The sequence below is a fragment of the Hylobates moloch genome, unplaced genomic scaffold (assembly GCF_009828535.3).
Source record: "Hylobates moloch isolate HMO894 unplaced genomic scaffold, HMol_V3 SCAFFOLD_4, whole genome shotgun sequence".
Taxonomy (NCBI): domain Eukaryota; kingdom Metazoa; phylum Chordata; class Mammalia; order Primates; family Hylobatidae; genus Hylobates; species Hylobates moloch.
The window spans coordinates 104,247,755-104,267,787 of record NW_026652279.1 but is presented as its reverse complement, the minus strand read 5'-3'; the positions used below and the strand labels follow the sequence as shown (position 1 = coordinate 104,267,787).

At 39.9% G+C, this 20,033-nt stretch overlaps 1 protein-coding gene across 4 annotated transcripts in view; it reads right to left on the bottom strand.

The window, feature by feature from the left end:
* The window catches only part of TNFSF11 (TNF superfamily member 11), a 195,338-nt gene that overhangs the window by 19,688 nt on the left and 155,617 nt on the right, over positions 1-20,033 (bottom strand). For 2 of the 4 annotated variants that reach the window (XM_032150784.2, XM_032150786.2), the window contains exon 3: positions 7,367-7,534. In XM_032150784.2, coding sequence (XP_032006675.1) covers positions 7,367-7,534 — 168 coding nt within the window. Of the gene's footprint in view, positions 1-7,366; positions 7,535-14,133; positions 14,505-16,921; positions 17,083-20,033 lie in introns of those variants that run through there. The other 2 variants (XM_032150785.1, XM_032150783.2) reach the window with 2 other exon arrangements.

Sequence of the window (20,033 nt, the reverse complement as noted above, 5' to 3'; positions counted from 1 at the left end):
CCCTCCTGCTTCCTACCTTCTTCCCTGGGTCTCCCCTGAAATTGAGTACAAAGCCAATAACTTATTGTTGAGCTAAAGGCAATAGATGGCCTTGGTTTTGTAGGAAAACTCTGTGGGTCTTACTTCAGCTTTCCCATAAAGACAGCTTTTATAAACGCTAAATGTGATTGGGGTTGAATTGCAGTTTCCAAAACTATTATGGCAAACAGAGATGAAATCCTATTGGAAAACCACTACATGACTAACATCTTGACTTGGGAACATGAGTGCTCCAAAACCCAAGTACCCTTGTGGGTTTATGAGAAACTTTCTTCAGACACATACTCTTGTATACAAAGGCAAAGAGGCAATGAATGGGGTTTAATCCCTCCTCTCCTTTTTTTAACTAATAGGCAAATGAGAAATAATGGCATATAACAACTTCAATGATTACAATTTCACAAGCAGTTACAATCTATTTAAACTTCAATTGATTTCTTATTTACATTAGTTTAAAAATAGGAATGGGCTCCTTATAATAATGGAGATTGCAATTCAAGGGGATCTGTTTCCCATATATAGAAAACACAATCACTTAATCTGATGAACTTTCTAGTTTTTAATTAATGCTCTTTTTAATCTACAAAACCTAGCAAAAGCTGTGCAGGTGACAATCAAGGTTTATTCAACAATCACAGATGCAATCTCTAAACAGACCTTTGAAACTTCCTCAAAAAGATGAGTGCTATTGAATCTACTTTCAAATTTCTCTCATTCTCTCTTGCAATCTAAATAATCCCAAAGTATTTTAACCTTTTGAAAATACAATCTTGACCATTAAAATTTTTAATAGACTTATGTATTCTCAGAGTTAACTCTTGCTCATATATGGTGAGTCCTCCTTCCTACCTAAACGGGGTTTAGTGAATGTCAGAGACTGCTCATTGTCTCCTCATCTCCTTCCACTCCTTTTTGCCTATTAGTTATAGTCAACTCCCTTCCTCAAGCTTTGTGGAAAAATGGCTGCTCAGTTAGAGACTACCTTGTCTGGCCTCCCTTGCAGCAAGATGTGGTTTATGAGTAACTTCCCGCCGATATGATGCTATTGGAAGTGATGTCTCCACTCCCAGGTACTGTCTTCAGTTTTATTTTACCCTTCCCCTATCTAGAAATAACAGCAAATGGAGAAGCCAACTTAGAAACAGAGATGGAAGGTTCATGCTGAGGACAGAGGAGCATCCCTACTGGTCCTGGATGACTCATGTCTAGATTGTTATGTGAGAGGGAAAAAGTTTCCTAGTTAGTTCACTGAATGGATGGGTCTCTTTGTTACCCAGCTCAGACTATACCAAATAACAGCAAATACTTCATTGAGGATCAAAGTGCTACAAATCTTTGGATATATTAATCTTAATATCAGAGGATATTGTGAATTCTGAATTCTACATTATGAATTCTGAAGATGAGGCCAAATAGGTACCTGATCCCAAGGGAATAAAAAAGAATTTCAGGTAAGAATGAATTGTTTAATAATTACGGCTCCCTGGTCTTACTTCCTGTCCTCCAGTTAAGTCTTTAGAGACTCAAAAGCTTATACTCCAGGGAATGGTTTGTCAAGGATATGACAACAACATAACTTATGGGCAGTCATTACAATACCATTGGCTTTTCATATTCTGGAGGGAAGTTAGAGAGTTTTATAAAATTTAACTCATATATGGAGCTAGAATCATGTTTTTAGTTCACATTATAAGCCCACCTCTACATAGCAGTCAGGTTATGCAGGGCAAAGAAGCCTGATGAAAATGTGACTGATGTGAGAGGGCCAGCTGGGGGTAACTTCTAACAAAAATAAACCTGTGTTATTATTGTACTGAAGCATTACTGCCTCAGGCTATAATATTCCTAATTATCAATTGTAGGACTGGTAAGACAGCATAGTATAAATAAGAACAAGGCTTATAACATTCTGAATGGCTTTATGAGTTGGTTGATGTAAAATATTAGTTTACAGAGTTCAATAAGTCATTGATCATTTGTTCCTGCTTTTCTCCATTCATTCCTGAGAATAAATTAAGTGTGATATATTCAGATGTGCACAAAATGGCTGCGGCCCTTGTCCCGATGGAGCTTGCAGCTTCACTCCATGATCTTTAAAAATGGCTGCCTGTGCAGCTCCATCAGGGAAAAAATTTTTCATGCTCTCAAACGTACATATTTATTTATTTAAATATTAAATAAAATCACTCCCATATATTTGTACATTCCAAAATATTTACTAAAGCACAGCTTTTAAAAGCTAATATTAAAAAATACATATACAGAAAATCCCTATGCTGCTTTCCCACATCCCAGGGGATCATCTTGAATGCACTGAATATCCCATTTTGGCGAAGAAAGTGGTTTGTGCAATTTGTTTATTGACTTTTCTCCTGCACATTATTCTTTCAAATTACCTTTGCAAGTAAGTTTCAGGAACGTATCTGCAAACAGGTACCCAATGTAAAACTAACAAGCCAGCACACTAAAGTCAACTGCAGTCACAGCTCAAGTGCTCAGAATGTATAGTAAGTGCATAAACAGATGGCTTTCCACCCAGTCTGGCCAGGGAGTCTATGGGCTGAGTGTCCTGTCTGCCATTTTGGGAGTCCTCATTTGGATCTGAGCTCACTCCTTCCTCACCCACCAGCTGGCAGAAGCAGGGAGGCTGCCAAAACTGGAAACAAGAATCACTTTATAAATCAGACACCATATTTGTACTAGTGTTTTTTTTATTGTCATAGACTGTTATGATAGACTTTATAAATTGTGGTTGGTAGGGTTGGATCACTTAGAGGCTTTCAGAGTTCTGTGCTAAAGGAGGTGGGGGAAGCCAAGAAAACCCAGCCACAAACAAAAATGGGGAAAAAAACAGCATTACATGTCTGACCAAAGACATGTTGGGTAAACACCACTTTTCGCACACATATAATGTGATATTGTGCTTATGTCTGGTATCTGTTACCGCTGGAGGGGCTGATCTCCCAATAATGATTGCAGCCACACATGTAATTTTGTTTTAAGGGTTCACTCAATATCTATATTAGAAATAAAACTAAGATACCTACTTACTTAAGAATGCCTAATGCATCCATCCTATTTTTAGCATTGGCAAGAGAAATGAAAAATCTGATTATTTTGGCAAGATGTGTAGAATGTCACATTAACTGATAATCCTCATCAAAGGATAACACATTTGGCAAATCATTATCTGAATAGAGTAAGAGAAGGGTAAATCCTTGGGTATAGGGAAAGACATGGCAAGGTGCCTAGCACATTATATGTACTTAATGAACACTGGTTGATTCTAATGATAAGGTATAAATAAAACTTGTCTCTTTCCTAAAGATCCTGTCTAAGGGGAAGAAATGGCATCTTCTACCTCCAAACACACATTGGTATAACAGCTTTAATTTACAATTCTTTAAAAAGGATTACTTGTGTCTGATATTATTATCTATGCAAAAAGGCTAAGATCCTATAACAAAACAAAAGCGAATGTGAAATTGATGAAATAAAGTTCTACTCATCCTGTGAGTCACAATAACCTATCAGTATAATTGACTATGTGCCCTTAATAAGCACGGTTGATTATTCTTGCCTGACCACCAACTTTCTCCTTACGGTTTGCCAAGTAGTCAGTCTCTCATTATTAGTGTTATTCATTTGGAATGAGGCATCATGTCTCCAAAAGGATCCTAAAATAGTGAAAATTCTGCTGTTACTGCTCATTAACACCTTTACATACAAATTGCTTTTCCATACTACCTAAGGAGTCACTTAGAAACCTCAAAGGAAGTGGGATAATGTTCTGATGAGGCAGGAGGTGGTAGAAAAGTTCACTGAAGCCACACTAAGTGTTAAGGGACACGTTGCCAGTGAGCAACGATGGGCTACCAAGTACTCTCTCAATCTGGGATTTATTTTTACTTAGGACAAGAGAAATTACTAAAAAAAGTTTTTTTAAACATATTTTTTAACAATATGTTTTTTAAGAATTCAGAGTATGTTCACTTATTTAAAGTAATGTATTATATTAAATACATACATATAATAATGTATGTTCACTTATTTAAAGTAATGTATTATATTAAATTATATACACGCATACATTCACACACAGAGAGACACACAGTAAGCCGCTTGTTCTCTTCCATGGATTTGTCTGCTGTCCTTGGCCCAAGTTATACTGCAAAAATTATGATGACTGTGCATAGGTATGTCTTTACATTATCCAATCATATTTTAAATGCCTCTGTAGAGGTTTCTAGTTTTATTCCTATAAGCCTTGTACATTTCTTGTTACATTTATTTTTAGAGCATTTAAAAATTATGAATGAAATCTTTCACTCATGTTTTCTAGTTATTTGAAATAAGGACAGCTAGTGATTATTACTTATTAATTTTTACAAACTGATTTATTTTATCCTGCTTGTAGCATTTCAGCTTCTTTTGAATTTTCCTAAGTATATAATCATATCACATGCAAATTTTGCTGTATTTTCTCTATATATATTTTCTTATTTCATTCTCTTGTGTAATTACATTAGCTGGCACCTTCAGAACAACGTTAAATAACGTAGGGACAGTGGGCATCTTGGTCAGGTTCCTGACTTTAAGAAACATGCTCTTATGTTTAATCATTAGGTAACTTTTAGTTAAAACTAAATGTAAAAAGTTATTTTAAAATTTTACATTTATGTAAAAACGTAAAAAGTTATTACATTTGTAATAACATCAAGAATCCATCCAGTTCTGTTTTCTAATGGTTTTTTTTTTTTTTTTTTGAGACAGAGTCTCACTGTCGCCCAGGCTGGAGTGCGGTGGCGCAATCTCGGCTCACTGCAGGCTCTGCCCCCTGGGGTTCACGCCATTCTCCTGCCTCAGCCTCCCGAGTAGCTGGGACTACAGGTGCCCACCACCTCGCCAGGCTAATTTTTTTTTTTTTTTGTATTTTTAGTAGAGACGGAGTTTCACCGTGTTAGCCAGGATGGTCTCGATCTCCTGACCTCGTGATCCACCTGCCTCAGCCTCCCAAAGTGCTGGACCACAGGCGTGAGCCACCGCGCCCGGCCTCTAATGGATTTTAAACATCAGAAGTAGTGCAAAATTTTGTCAATCACTTTTCAGGAGCTATAAGATGATAATATATTTTTTTCTTTAACCCGTTGGTATTGAACCACTCTTGCAGTCTCATAAATAATGTTAATAATCTTTTTCCTTCCTTCCTTCTTTCCTTCCTTTTTTTTTTTGCAGGGTCTTGCTATGTCACCCAGGCTGCCAGGCTGGAGTGCATTGGTGCAATCGCAGCTCACTGCAGCATCCACCTCCCAGGCCCAAACAGTCCTCCCACGTCAGTCTCCTGAGCAGTTGCAACTACAGGCACAGGTTGCCATGCCCAGCTAATTTTTTTTTACTTTTTGTAGAGATAGAGGTCTCACTATGTTGACCAGCATGTTCTCAAACTCCTGGACTCACGTGATCCTCCCATCTCGGCCTCCCAAAGTGCTGGGATTACAAATGTGAGCCACCGTGCCTGCCCTTGTTCGTAATATTATTTATTTTCAGAATTAACTTGGCTGATTTTCCATACTTATTCTTCCATAAGAAACTCAAAGGGTAAATTTTAAGAACCAGCACACCAATGAAATAAAAAGTTTATCTCATCATTTTGAGGAGTTACAACATGAGTCAATCTAAATAGAACATTAGGGCACAATCTTTTGCCCAACCAGAATTACCTTAATATGAAATGCCATTTTGAACTAGTAGATTGCCCCTAGTGTATGTGAATAGGTTGTTTATAGACAGATTACTCAATATTTAAGAGATAAGCTTCACAAATGGGATAATAAGCAAACAAATGAAAATGAAATATAAAACAGAACAATAAAAATGAATACATTAACAGAATTGCTGTTGCTATAGCTCAAAAATTACACTGTAAGATTAAAGATCACTGAATTTAAACATATACATCTATTCTGCATGAAGCCAAACACCTACACACTAATTATAATGAAAAAGTAATTTTCATAAGCAATGTGTTTTCTTATAGACACATTAAACTAATAGGCACTTCAAGCATTCTATAATGCACAATTTTTAACGTTTTGATATCTCTGGAATTAAGATGCAACTTGAACCTATGATGACGATGTTAATTTTTTTAATCAACAGTTTCTTCTTTCTTAGTGATGCATGAAATAACAAAGTAGGCTGAAAATTGATATCTTAGATTCTATAAAATACAGCAAATCTCAACTATCAGGGTGTTACAGACGTTTACCTTCATTAGCTGGCTTTATAAAACAGCTACATCTTCCTTCCTCTACCTCTGATGGTATTACAGACGTTTACCTTTGTTAGCTGGCTTTACAAAACAGCTACATCTTCCTTCCTCTACCTCTGACACATGTCCTCTTTTTAAATAATTATATAACTATATGTGGATTTTTAAAAAATAAACTACATTAGAATTAAATTTAGAGGTAAGGGCTTTGAGAACTTCAAGAGTTACTCTGGAATGACCAGAGACCCAGGGAGTTGCAAGACAGAGGCTGGGATGTATAAGTGGATGCATGCATGCAGTTATGTAACGCACACACAGGTTTTGCACTGGGGTCACTGTTTGTGTTCTACCTGGGTTTTGGTGGAGTCAGTGAGTAAAATAACTCTTGGGCTGCAGAATTCTCAGGTGGCTTTGTCCAGGAAAGTAAAACTGTCAGTTATTACAGTGTTTCCCAACTGGGGCTGTCGGTGTAGGAGAAGTCATTGGTCTCTAATTCTTCTCGTCACTCAGCTCTCCCAGAAAATGAGAACACGGACACAGAATCTCCGTCTCACATTGTTTCCTGCTCTGCCTACTTCACCACAGATGACAGCAAAGGACCAAGAGTTACAACTGCTTCTCATCAGAGCCCTGGATCAACAGATGTGGAATAGGGGGCCCTGCCATTACGAAGCCAAACAGAAAGGAAACAGCTACCAGAAAGTCCTGTGAACCGAGCAGATGGTTTCTAGGTCAGGGAATTCAAACTAGCATACTGACTCATAGACAGGCCACAGCCACCTTAGTCTTTCTTAGAAGTGTGAATTTAAATCCCTCCTCTTTAAAAGAAAAAGGAAAATAAAGAAAAAAATATTTGCATGAACGTCCCTGGTTGCCATAATCAATCACTACCAACTTCAAAAGAATTCTGCTAATCTCTTTAAAGCATTCCCTGTAGCTCTTTTACAAATTATTAGAATAAAAAGAACAGAGTCAACAGCACTTAGCCAGTTTTAATTTTCAGTATTGGTAGAGTCAGCAAGGGCCCTTGACTTATCAGGCTCATTGTGGACTTACCTTTTGCACAGCTCCTTGAAAGGCCTGTTTAATTCTCCTACATGAATCAGGTATTAATTTTGCATCTTGACTCTCCAGAGTTGTGTCTTGAAAATCTGCATTTTCATGGAGTCTCAAAATTCTATAAATGCAGTGAGTGCCATCTTCTGATATTCTATTAGGATCCATCTGAGGAGGAGAAACAGTAAGGACATTAGAGTGCTTATCACTAATCATCCTGCTATTTAATATAGTGTGACTTAAGAACAAAAAATTCATACTTGCAAGAGTCTTTATGTCCCCAACAATTAATAGTTAATACAATGAACCTCAAGATGGTGAAAACGTTGACTTCTAATTCATTTGAATGAATATCTGACTATCATCCACAGGACAAGGCACAGTCAGTACTGCGATGGGCTTTTAACAATGACGGAAGCGTATGTGCATGATTCATAGGGGAAATTGTCAAAATTGTCTAACAACATGAAAGTGTTCATAGAGGGGAGGGGCACCAAGGAAATCACATGTGGTCACTGAAGACAGAGGAAGCTTTTTGTCTTTAAATCAACTATATGCAACATGCTAGATGGGATTATGAAGCCCACTTTGAAATTCAAAGCATGAAACCTACATAAAACAGGCGAAATCAACATCATCTTTAACCACCATGTTTGCCTGGCCTTTTTTCCTTAATCAGCCAAAGAAGGGAGAGAAAAATCCACTTTTTACATCCAAACAAAACTTGAAGTCAGACGTGTCATGTATCTTTTTTGTTGACTCTCTCATCAGTGTTTCTCAAGCTGGAATGGTATACCTGTCAGCGGGTGTTTGGGAATGGGTGTAGGTGATATTTGGTGTCATCACATTAGGGTGGAGAGGCTGCATGAACAGATATTACAGACATGTGCTGGAGGGATGCTAAGATTCCTGTAATGTAAGGAATTTTCCCACCCAAAATATATCCACTGAGTAATTAGCTGATTGCCTGTTAAGAATAGGTGTTCAGCATTAGAGTATCTTTAATCACTACTCTTTAAAATTGTCTGCCTGTTCCTTCCAAGCCTTTGTGGTGGTTTCAACTGCGAAGTAAAGGGTAGCAATAATTAGCTATCACCTGTTTTAATAATGAGAATTTAACTTGTCCTCTTTGTTAAATATTCAAGGTACTTCATCTGCATTTTCTTATTAGCAGGTACAAACTAGGCGAAAAAGAAAAGCTATGTAAGTTTACGAAGCTCAGTCAAATTAATGACAAGTCTCTCTTTCTCTCTTTCAAAAATTAATCAGAATGATGTGTTAGTTTATTAACCAACCATTAGAAATAAACTAAAAAGAGCCTATCCATATCTGAGATTCTCAAAATGAAATGACAGCCTTTTAACAAATGTACACTCACTAATACAAATTTTATTATTCCAGTCTTGCACATATAAGGACTATCTATAATCATTATGGAAGAGATACCACCGTGAAGCAAAACTGTGTACAATCTGTATTTTTCCTATATTCTTTAGAATAATTAATACAAGTCATAATATGTGAATTTTTATACAAGGAAAGTTTTCAATCAGACACTTAGCAAAAAAAAAAAAAAAAAAAAGGCTTACTTAGGCCAGTGTGTATCCCACAAGACCAGAAAAGTCTAAGCAACTGATAGGAAGGGATAGGAAGGGTCACTGGGTTTAGACCTCAGGAAAGAAGAATCATGCAAAGGCCTGAAATGACGCATCATTAGAAAACTGTTGAGCCAAAGGAATAATGTGGCCTTAGTGGGGAAATGCCTGGGGACCCTAGGTTAAGCTGGAGTCCTGCTGACAAGCTAAGAGCTGTCTAAGAGAAGCAGCAGTCCCCTTTATTATTTTTCTTTCTCCTTTTCTTTCCTTTTTTTTTTTTTTTTTGAAGACAGGGTCTTGCTCTGTCACCCCTACCCAGGCTAGAGTGCAGTGGCATAATCATAGCTCACTTCAGCCTCAAAATCCCCGGGCTCAAGCAATCCTTCTTCCTCAGCCTTCCATGTAGCTGGGACTATAGGTGCAGGCTACCATGCTTGGCTAATTGGCTAATTTCTTTCTTTCTTTTTTTCTCTTGGTAGAGATGGGGTCTCGCTGTGTTGCCCAGGCTTGTCTTGAACCCTTGGGCTTAAGCGGTCCTCCCTCCTTGGCTCCCAAAGTGCTGGGATTACAGGCATGAGCCACCGCACCTGAACCCTATATTCTTGATACTCAGGGTAGTCCAATGAGTAGCATCGTGGGCTCACTGAGGGATTGCTAGAAATGTAGAATTTCAGGCTTCACCCTGGCATACTGCCTAAGAATATGCATTTTAACTAGATCCCAGGTGATTCTTACACACATTAAAGTTTGAGAAGTCATGCTTTAAAATATTGATTTTCTACTATTAAAACGATTCCAAAGTTCCCTGACACCAATTTTAAAATTGTTTCACAAGTAACATCAATTAGTACAAAGATACTGCAACAGTTAATAATGGTTACTGATTTGAAGCAAATAAGTACAATGCAAAGATTTTGTCCCCTTTCTCTTAAAAAAATGCCCACACCCAGATCCCATCTCATTCCTACCCCACCCCTCACTGGCCAATTTCATCAACATCCCTAAGGGAAGGGTCCAATCATTGAACCTCTTCCCGAATACTTTGAATGTGCAGTTGAGAACCACTGTTTTGGAAGGCAGCATTAGAGCTAAAATATGTATAAAACCCCATCCACTGTTTTTTCCCCAAAAGAAATCAAGAATGCATGGCATAATTGCTTTTAATATACTCATTTATTTTGTTTTCTCAAGGATCACACATTAGAAATTTATTTTTAACCTACAACCACATGTCTTTCTCATTCCAATGCCCTTGCAGCTCTCCTTTCCTGAAAATGGAGACTAGGAGAAAAGGGAGGAGGAGAGGTTCAGGGTGCAAGGCCAGCCACACACACAGGTAAATAAGGGTCTCTAAGCTGAAGGAACTGCAGAGCAGGAAGGGAGCCAGACTGATGCTGGACCCTCAGCAAATGCCCACGAACTGACTGAATGAATGTTTCACCTACCCAACAACCTACCCACTAGCACACGTTAGTCTGGTTGGAGGATTGCATGACTGAAAAATGATACTATTTTAGCCACTAATCTGATAATTTGCATATTACAATCAGAAATGGACATATCTGTAGTGTTGCAAATCATTAGAAAAGGCTTTTCAGTAAATTAGACATGCCAGGCACTGGGCCAGATGCTATGAATAAGGTGGTGTGCAAAGCAAGCAGTCCCTGTCTTCATGGAACTTACACTTCATTGAGGAACACAGAAATTCAACCAAAAGTCACAGTAAATTGAATAACAAATGAATTCGTTGTACTTAGACATGTCTGAAAACATTATGTAAATCTTGAATATCTGACTTCAAATAGACTGTTAAAATGCATTTGTCAGATAATGTGGTGCCTATGAAATACACTGTCTCATTTTTTTTAACTTCCTTGAAACTTAATCATTTGTAGGGTTAAATGAGGCAGGATGCTTGACGTTTGTGTTTCATTATCTGTGTTTTCAAACAGGCAGTGCACACCTCTACATCAGATTTTCAGTAGTGACTGCTGTCCTGGGAAACAAACAACCAGTGAGGTTGGTTTGTGCATATTGGGGGACTGAGGGAAGAAGTTAAAAGGGCAAAACATCTTGAGTTTTCTGAAAAGCTTATCTTTATAGCTAAACCCTAAGCTTTGAATATGGTTATATGGATGTTAAAGACACACACACACACACACACACAGAGCAACTTTTTGAAAGGGTTATTTTTTTTTCTTTGTAAACCAAAGTATGAATACTATGTGGTAAATATATAGCAGAAGCCACACACTATTTTCTCTTTGGCAGGGTGGTGGGGGAAAAGCCAAGCTACACTGGATCTAGTAGATATGTATTTTTTACATCCAGGCACATGCAATCTGCAAACATTTAGGAGGCTGATTCAATTTTATCTATTCAGACATTTAAGAAAACAAAATTTTTTAATAGTCACCATAATTTTTACACTATTCTGGGCATTCTTCTAAATGCATTTAAAACCTCAAACTGCTTTTCCTTGAGGACTTGCATACCTTCTTTTCTCCACCTTTAAACAAAAACAATAAAACTAATTCGTCATTTTTAACTGTAAACTACAAACATGTTACTAGATACTTTGTTCTCATTCAAATGCATTTAGAAACCTCAAATAGTTGATTCACAACCTTAGTGGAAATCAAAAAACTACTGTGATTTATTTGGTACCAAGTTCCAATCCAAAAGAGCTGATAAAAGTGAAAATGTTAAATCAGCGGCAGGTCAAATGGAGACTATTCTCTTAGCTAAGACTTTGAAAGAAGGTCTCTAACACACATAAAAGGGGAAAGAATTACAGAGTGAACCACCTGGCACGCATCAGCCCTTCAGCTATTACCAATGTATGGCAAATCTTTTTTCATCTGTAAGCAACCAGAAATTATTTTGAAACAAATTCCAGACACCAAAGCAGTTTTATTTGTAAATATTTCAGAATGTATCTCAAAATGATTAGGACTCCTTTGGGTAACAATTGTAGACACAATATCCAGTAAAATGTATCCCGATCCAGTGGTATATTCATATGAACACATTGTTCCTAATATTTTTTCTTTACTGAAGGAGATAGCCTTTTTAAAATGCAGTACAAAATTGGGTTCGGAGTAATAGCTAAATTATTTTGCACAAGTCAAAGGAACCGAATTTTCATGGTATTTAAGAAAACCGTACCCAGAAGTCTGATGACATTAACTTCTCCAAAGGAATATTTTCTGGCTAGACTTACTAACTCACATGTTTACTTTGAAAAGGGGTTCTGAGTGTTTCACTATTATCCATACAGCATCAACACTACTAAAGAATGATGGGAGATCACCGAAAGCCCTGACTCCTCGCCCACGGGGACCACTGAGAATTCCTAGGGAAAAGCTGAACAACTCTAACAAGAGCCCAGCAGGTCACTCTTTCCTACACAGCCATGCCACCGATTTCCACAGCTCCTGCCAAGCCAAGCTGTTCACGGTTCCTAGAACTCCTTCATTGCCTACTGCTCTTTCAACATTGGACACTCTCTTCACTATTATGGCAATGAAAATGCCATATCCCGAAGGTGTCAGAAAAGATGAACAGTGGAGAACTACTGCATCTTTGATCCCTTTTCTGACTGTTGCTCTTTTGTTTGACTAAGAATTTTAATGGTTTTATTAGGCCACTCTGTTATCTGGCTCCATGCCCATAGTAAGTGGACACTGTGTGTTGAATAAATAATTCTTAACTCATTCCATCGCAGGTGATGGTGCCATGCACAATGCTGGCACTCCATGCACAAGCACTAAATGGGGGTTATTAACAAAATGCTGGATGAGAAAATGGGTAAGCCATTCTTATTGCAACACACTCCAATGAAAGAAAGACGTTTAGTCACTTTCATATAGATTTGTTATCTGTGTTGCAAGCAAACCACTCAAAAGTTGTCTTTTTAGAAAAAACAAAACTCTCAATGGGTAGATTATATTTAATGCAGATTTTCTGAAGTGTGGCTCATTGCATTTCCACTCTAAGTAGGTAATCACACTAGTTCTAGAAAATGCAAACTAGCGGATAATGAATACTTAACAAAAAGCCTATGATCAAAAGTAATGGAGTTCGAGACATTGGCACATGTCAAAAAACCATACAATCCAAGCAATGCCATGTTTTGATGCATCCCGTTTGGTTTAGTAATCACCTTTGAATCTGAAAACGAATGTAGTCCAAACCCAACTTTCTTTTCCCATAAAAAAAAAATGCACAGTCAGCCCCCCACTTCCTCTGAGAAAGAGTTCACAGCACCAGACAAGAATATTTGAATGAATCCAACCAACTGCACTGCAATTTCCAAGAAAACACAAGAGCATAAACCACCAGAAAGCATAATATTACAAATTTACCCCTTCCTTCCTACTATCTCTCTGCAGTTCCTAGCCGTCGTGCAAAGAACCTCTTCATCTTTTCGAAGGTTGGTTATTTGCTAGACTGTAGTAACACTGTGCCATCACACACACCTCGCTTCCTTCCTCCGCCCACATCCCTAGCAGGCACGTGGGGCTGTCCCTCTTCCTTCACCCCCACAGGACAGCGCCACAGCCGCAGAGCCCCCAACCCGAGCCCGCGCCTCTCTGGTCGCGCCGTGTCATTCTGCCCACCCACTGGGCGACCTGGGCACAAGCACCGCGACCTCCCGCTCCGCGCAGCCTCAAGCACTGTGGCCCCAGCACACCTGCAGAGCAGCCAGGCGCAGGAACCGAAACCCGCCGGGTGGTGGGCGGGAAGGGAAAGGTAGATGCCCAAGTGAAGGCGCTCAACTTTTTTCCTATGTGAACAGAAGTTGATTCTTAACTTCAAGTGAGAAATGACAGGGAGAAAAAGTATGCAATCACTACCAGAAGAGGTGAGAGTCCAGTGCTGTTTCCCAGCGTAGGGACGGGGTGAGATTCAAACCCATCGTCCAGCCAGGGGAGTCCGCCCCCGGCGCACCGAGGAGCTGGGGTGCGTGCGCGGAGAGAGAGCAGGGTGCGCCCGACAGCCCCGCGCCAGGTTGTCCCCAAACTCGACACTTCCTCTCTCAGAGTCACTTTCCCTTCCGGAATATGCAAGCTCTGGGGGGCCCAGCCCTGCGGCCAGACTCAGTTTCCAAGTGCGGGGGAAGGAGATGGGCGCTCCCCGCCGCGCGCCCCTGGGAAGGTGGCCACTCACCTGCGCTCTGAAATAGAGGAACAGGGCGACGCTGCAGACGACCTGGCCCAGCCCCAGCCCCAGGAGGGCCACGAACATGGAGCGGGAGGCGGCGGGGGGCTGGTGCGGCGCAGGCGGCGGCGGGGCGTGCAGGGGGCCCTCGTGCGGGGCTCCGGGGCCGCCGCCCATCTCCTCCGAGCCACGCAGGTACTTGGTGTAGTCTCTGCTGGCCCGGCGCATGGCGCTGGGCCCTCTCGCTCCGGCGCTCTCCTCCCTCTCCCGCTCCCTCCCCTTCTTGTCTGCGGCCAACTCCGGAGGCTGCGGCGGAGCCTCGACGTGGGGCGCCGACTTGGAGCCCGGCTTTGGCTCCTGGGGCGCGCGGGCGAGCGGGCAGGGCGCCCGGCAGCCCCAACTCTTATAAACCGCTTGGAGAGCCCTGGCCTCGGGAGCCAATCAGCCCCAGGCGAGGCTGCCTCTTCCACTCCCACCTCTGGCTCCCCTTCCTTCCTTTCGCCCTCCCTCTCTCTCAGTCTCTCACTGAAGGGCCTCCTTCATGGGGGCCCTCCCAGGAGGAGGCTGTGGGCGACTCCAGTGGTTCCAGACTCCCCTTACCATCCTCAGCTGTCTTTCTGGAGGTCCAAGAGATGGGCTAAGGAAGATGCAGAGGAGACCTTTGCTAAAGGATAAGGATTGCACCTCAGACATTCCTCCTGCATCGATTCTAGTTTGGTAGAGAAGGGACTTCACATCCTGGAGTCTCGGTTTCCTCCTTAGGATTTAGAAAGTTGAATTTGATGATCTCTGAAGACCCTTTCTGTCCAACCTCTCCCCCCAAAGTGCTTCCAAATATAGTTTCTCAAAGTATTTTGGAAGACTTCGAAAATTTCAGAATCCCCTTCCCAAATCCCTATTTCTGCATCTTGAAGGTGACATTGAGTGAGGCAGGTCATGGATGTGGCAGTAGAGAGCCTATAGACACCAACTCTGACTTTATAAAGATGAAAACAGTGCAGAGAAAAGGGTAAAGGGGCGTGTAGCCAGAAGCAAGCATCCGAGGAGGGCTCACCCAACCATCAGGAAAGAGATGTAACATGAAGCTGATGATATAGTTAAATGTTAGTTTCATTGCTAAAGAAACCTTGCTAGGGTTTTTTAAAAACCTCTATTCAGAACTGTGGCCCTTAGTGAGATAACAAAAATATTAACATTGCTCACAAATTCTGATACTTCTTCAGAAGGAAGTTGCTGACCAATTTAAACACCCATGAAACTTAGGATGTTTCCACATTTTTATTAATACAGTCAGCCCACAGTATCCATGGGTTCCACATCTGTGGATGCAATGAACCACGGATCAAAAATATTTGAAAAAAAATGGATGGCTGTGTCTGGACTAAACATCTGTAGACTTTTTTTCTTGTGATCATTTCCTAAGTGATACACAACTAGTTACATAGCATTTACATTGTATTAAGTATTATAAATAATCTAGAGATAATTTCAAGTATACAGGAGGATGTGTGTAGGTTAAATGCAAATACTATGCCATGATATGTTAAGAAACTTGAACATCCATGGATTTTGGTATTTGCAGGGAGGGGTTTGGTGGTGTCCTGGAACCAGTCTTCCATGGATATCAAGGGACTACTGTGCCTTTTTATTTTGCATCCTCTTTCTGCCTAATTCGCTAATGAGTACTTCTCTAGGCAAGATTTGTGACAAATGACAGGTCTCTGAGTTATTAAAGCATGTGTTCTAAATTGAACACTTAGAACTCAGTAAATGTTGAAGAAGAGTGACCAGGTTGGATTTTTTTTAAAGGCACCCATACAAAGAAAATAATGTGTTCAAATTCAAAAATGCCTTTAGCATTTATATGTGTATCAATATATAGGTTGGTGGAGAAGGGACAAAAAATTTTCAAACTCAAACATAGAAACAATTGACATTAATTCTACTCCTTGTAGTCTTTGGCCTCTTCCTACTTTTTGTTTGTTAACTTTGGGAAGTAGGTTTATTGTCTCCTCCTCCCCCTCCTCCTCCTCCTCCTCCTCCTCTTCTTCCTCATTCTCTCCCTGCTCCTTGACTCAGGAAATAATTCCATATTTCTTCTTTCTTATAAATATTTATTGGGATCAAAGATTTTTAAAATGTGTTATAACAACTAAACCCACGATGATTTTACTATAGTGTCTTCCATCCTTCTTAATGGGATTTTATACAACAATATTTTACACATGTTTTTAATTCCTTGACATCTTGATCCTCAGGTTACAAGAAAGTCCCTCAAATCCCTGAATTATGTTCAGATATACTTGACCCAGGAGCTTCCTATGTGGGACCATATGTTACATTCCTACAGAGTTCTTCATATGACATTTCTACTAGTACTCCAAAAATGTCATCCCACTGTATTCTGGCTTCCATAGCCTGTATTAGATACTCCACTGTCAGTCTACCTGCTGCTCTTTCACAGGTAATGTATCTTTCTTGCCTGTGTATTTACTTATTCCTTTGTCAACATTCACTCCCCAATTAATAGATAAATTCCATATGTTTAAAGACTCCTGCTGTATTATTCACCTCTGTAACATTCACCATTTCCTAAAAATGTTTTCTGCTATAGTAGGTGCATGGTAAATACTTGCTGAATAAAATTTGAGCAAAGGAATCTTCAAAGCTTCTGCCAGTCTCCCAGTCTAAGCCATGCTATATCTCATCAGAATGCATCACACTTGCCCCCTGAAGGATTCTGTGCATACTGATCAGGATTTTCCTTTAAAAGCAAAAGCATATGTCATTTCCATACCTGCAATTCTTTGATGGCTTCTAAGTGTTGTTGGTATAAAGTTGAAACCCTGAAGACTAAAAACCTTCAATAGGCCAGGCACAGTGGCTCACTTCTATAATCCCAGTGCTTTGGGTGGCCGAGGCGTGAGGATCATTGGAGCCCAGGAGATGGAGAATAGCCTGGGGAACATAGGGAGACCCTATCTTTACAAAAAATGAACAAATTAGCCAGGCATTTTGGTGCACATCTCTGGTCCCAGTTACTCAGAAGGCTGAGATAGGTGGATTGTTTGAGCCCAGGAGGTCGAAGCTGCAGTAAGCCACGATCATGCCACTGCACTCCAGCCTGGGAGACAGAGCAAGATTCTGTCTCAAAAATTTTAAAAAAAGATACAAATAAAAAAAACTCTCCAATAGTCTTTCACAAGCTGGCTCAAGACTCCTTTTCTACATCAGCTTCAAATGCTACCTAACTGGAGTGCTCATCTCTCCAACGTCTACACCTGGAGGACTCTCCCACTTGTCTTTCCTTTCTCAGCTCAAATGTCGCTTCTCCAGAAGTCTTTCTCAGCTCTACTCACCCAGGTGGCTCCCTCTGTTTTATGCTCCCGTGGCATCCTTAAATTCTCCTGTCATGTCACTCATGCATTTCTTCATTTACTCTACAGATATATTAGTGAGAACCCACTATATGCTAGCACTGGGTTAGAAACATGGTGATCAAGATAGAACATGGGGCTTACACCCTAGTGGGAAAAAAAAAGATTCAACAAATCATCACACAAATCACTAATAAAATTGTGATTAGTACTTTGAAGGCAAAGTGCAAGTACAATGAGAATCTTATAATAATACTAGGGTCTAGACCTATGTGGGGAGTCAGAGAAAGCTCTTAGTACAATGCAAATGTGGGGAGTCAGAGAAAGCTCTTAGGCAAAGATAATGATTTAAACTACTACTAGATAATGATTTAAACTACTCCCAGAGTAAAAACCACCCAGAGAGAAAGTGGCCAGGAGCTATCCTAAGCTGAGAGTGATTGTATTATTATAACGATTTGTTTAACATGTCTTCCCAATTGCATGTCTTATTTATCTGCCTTATTTATCATAAATTCATTAATATATTTATTTTAACAATAAATCGGCTAGTCAATTAATTCATTATCAAAATTATAAAATAGTTGAGTGAAAGCCTTGTAAGCTAATAGGTATTAAGAGATGCCAAGACCCCAGAACATAATTGAAGATTCAAAGTTTATGTCAATACACCACTATAAATAACACAATGTTTAGATCAACATTTCTCAAACTATATTTCCTAGTACCTTAGTGTATTAACATAGAATTCTTTTGGACTCATGTGAAAATTGATTGGTTCATGTTATTGAAAAATAGGGCTAAGTCTAGCTTCAGGAATTGTTGGATACAAGTCTGAATTGAATGCCTTTCCTTTGAACCAGGGAATTAAGTTAACCCCATGTGAACCTCATGTCATGGGCTGAGAGGAGGGAGAGATATTTGTCAAAGGAAAATTAAAGTGCAGATATGAGAAGGATAAGGAATTGCTGCACTGCTGGGCACGTACAAATACTATAGCTGTTCATGTTCAGTCATTTGCTAGATCAGCAATTTTCAAACTTTTTACATTCTTCAAAATTATTGAGACTACCAAAGAGGCTTTATTTGTGTGAGTTATATTTATAAATATTTGGTGTATTCAAAATCCAAGCAGAAAATTTTACCATATTAGCATGTTAACATAATGTTAATATAATTTTATAAATAATTCATAATACTTTTATAAAATTATTTTGTTAAAAAACAGATTTTCAAAAAAAAAGTAGGGAGAAAAGTGCCACTGTTTTACATTTTTTCACATCTCTACTATTGGCCTGATAGAGTCACATTCAGTCCTGCACTTACTCTGTTACAATATTGCACATGATGCAGCCTTTAGAAAACTTCACTACATGAATGAAAATGAAAAAGGAAGTCATTCGTTATTATTATGACAGACGTTTCACTTTGCTGAACTCCAGAGAGGATCCATCTTCTAGAGGTCACCTAAATTCCTTGGTTCCTTCATCTCCAAACCTCATCACTCCAGTCTCTGACCTCTGATTCTGTCCTCACAGCTTCTTTCTGACTCTAACTCTAATATCTCTTTTTTTCTTTTTCTTTTCTTTTCTTTTCTTTTTTTTTTTTTTTTGAGACAGAGTCTTGCTCTGTAGCCCAGGCTGGAGTGCAGTGGCACAATCTTGGCTCACTGCAAGCTCCTCCTCCCAGGTTCACACCATTCTCCTGCCTCAGCCTCCCGAGTAGCTGGGACTACAGGTGCCCGCCACTACGCCCGGCTAATTTTTTGTATTTTTAGTAGAGATGGGGTTTCACTGTGTTAGCCAGGATGGTCTCGATCTCCCGACCTCATGATCCGCCCGCCTTGGCCTCACAAAGTGCTGGGATTACAGGCGTGAGCCACCGTGCCCAGCTAATATCTCCCTCTTATGATAAGAACCCTTGTGATTACATTGGGCCCACCCAGACTATCCAGGATCATCTCTGCATCTCCAGATCCTTAACTTGATTACATATGGAAAGTCCGTTTTGCCATGTAAGGTAACATATTCACAGAGTCTGGGGCTTAGGATATGGATTCCTTGATGGTGGAGGGCATTAATCAACCTACTGCAGTGTGGGAAAGCCATCCCACTTTTGCTGGCCCCTGGGTTCCTTACCATCCGTTCTTAGTTTGCTTAACCCTGACCGCAACTCTTCAAATTAAAGTCTTTTCAGTTAAATCCCTTGGATTTGCCACCTATTTCCTGCCAGGACCCCGTATGATATACTTGCTAAATCTGAAGCCAGTTGCAACTAATTTATAAGTGTGGGTATTATAAAATATATATGCAGCCCCTCATGCTAACAACAATTTTTAAAATGTGTATAATCATAAGTAATAAGTCTGTGAAAATATCTCACCCTGGAAATGGAGTCAGCCCGAGCAACTTTATGAAACTGGTGGGCTTTGTCTTTTGTACTTACCACCTCTCCTTTGATCACTCTTCTTTTTCTGTCTGTTCCCACCTCTTCTGATCTCAGGTCCAGGCTCATATGCTGCTCACTGAAAAC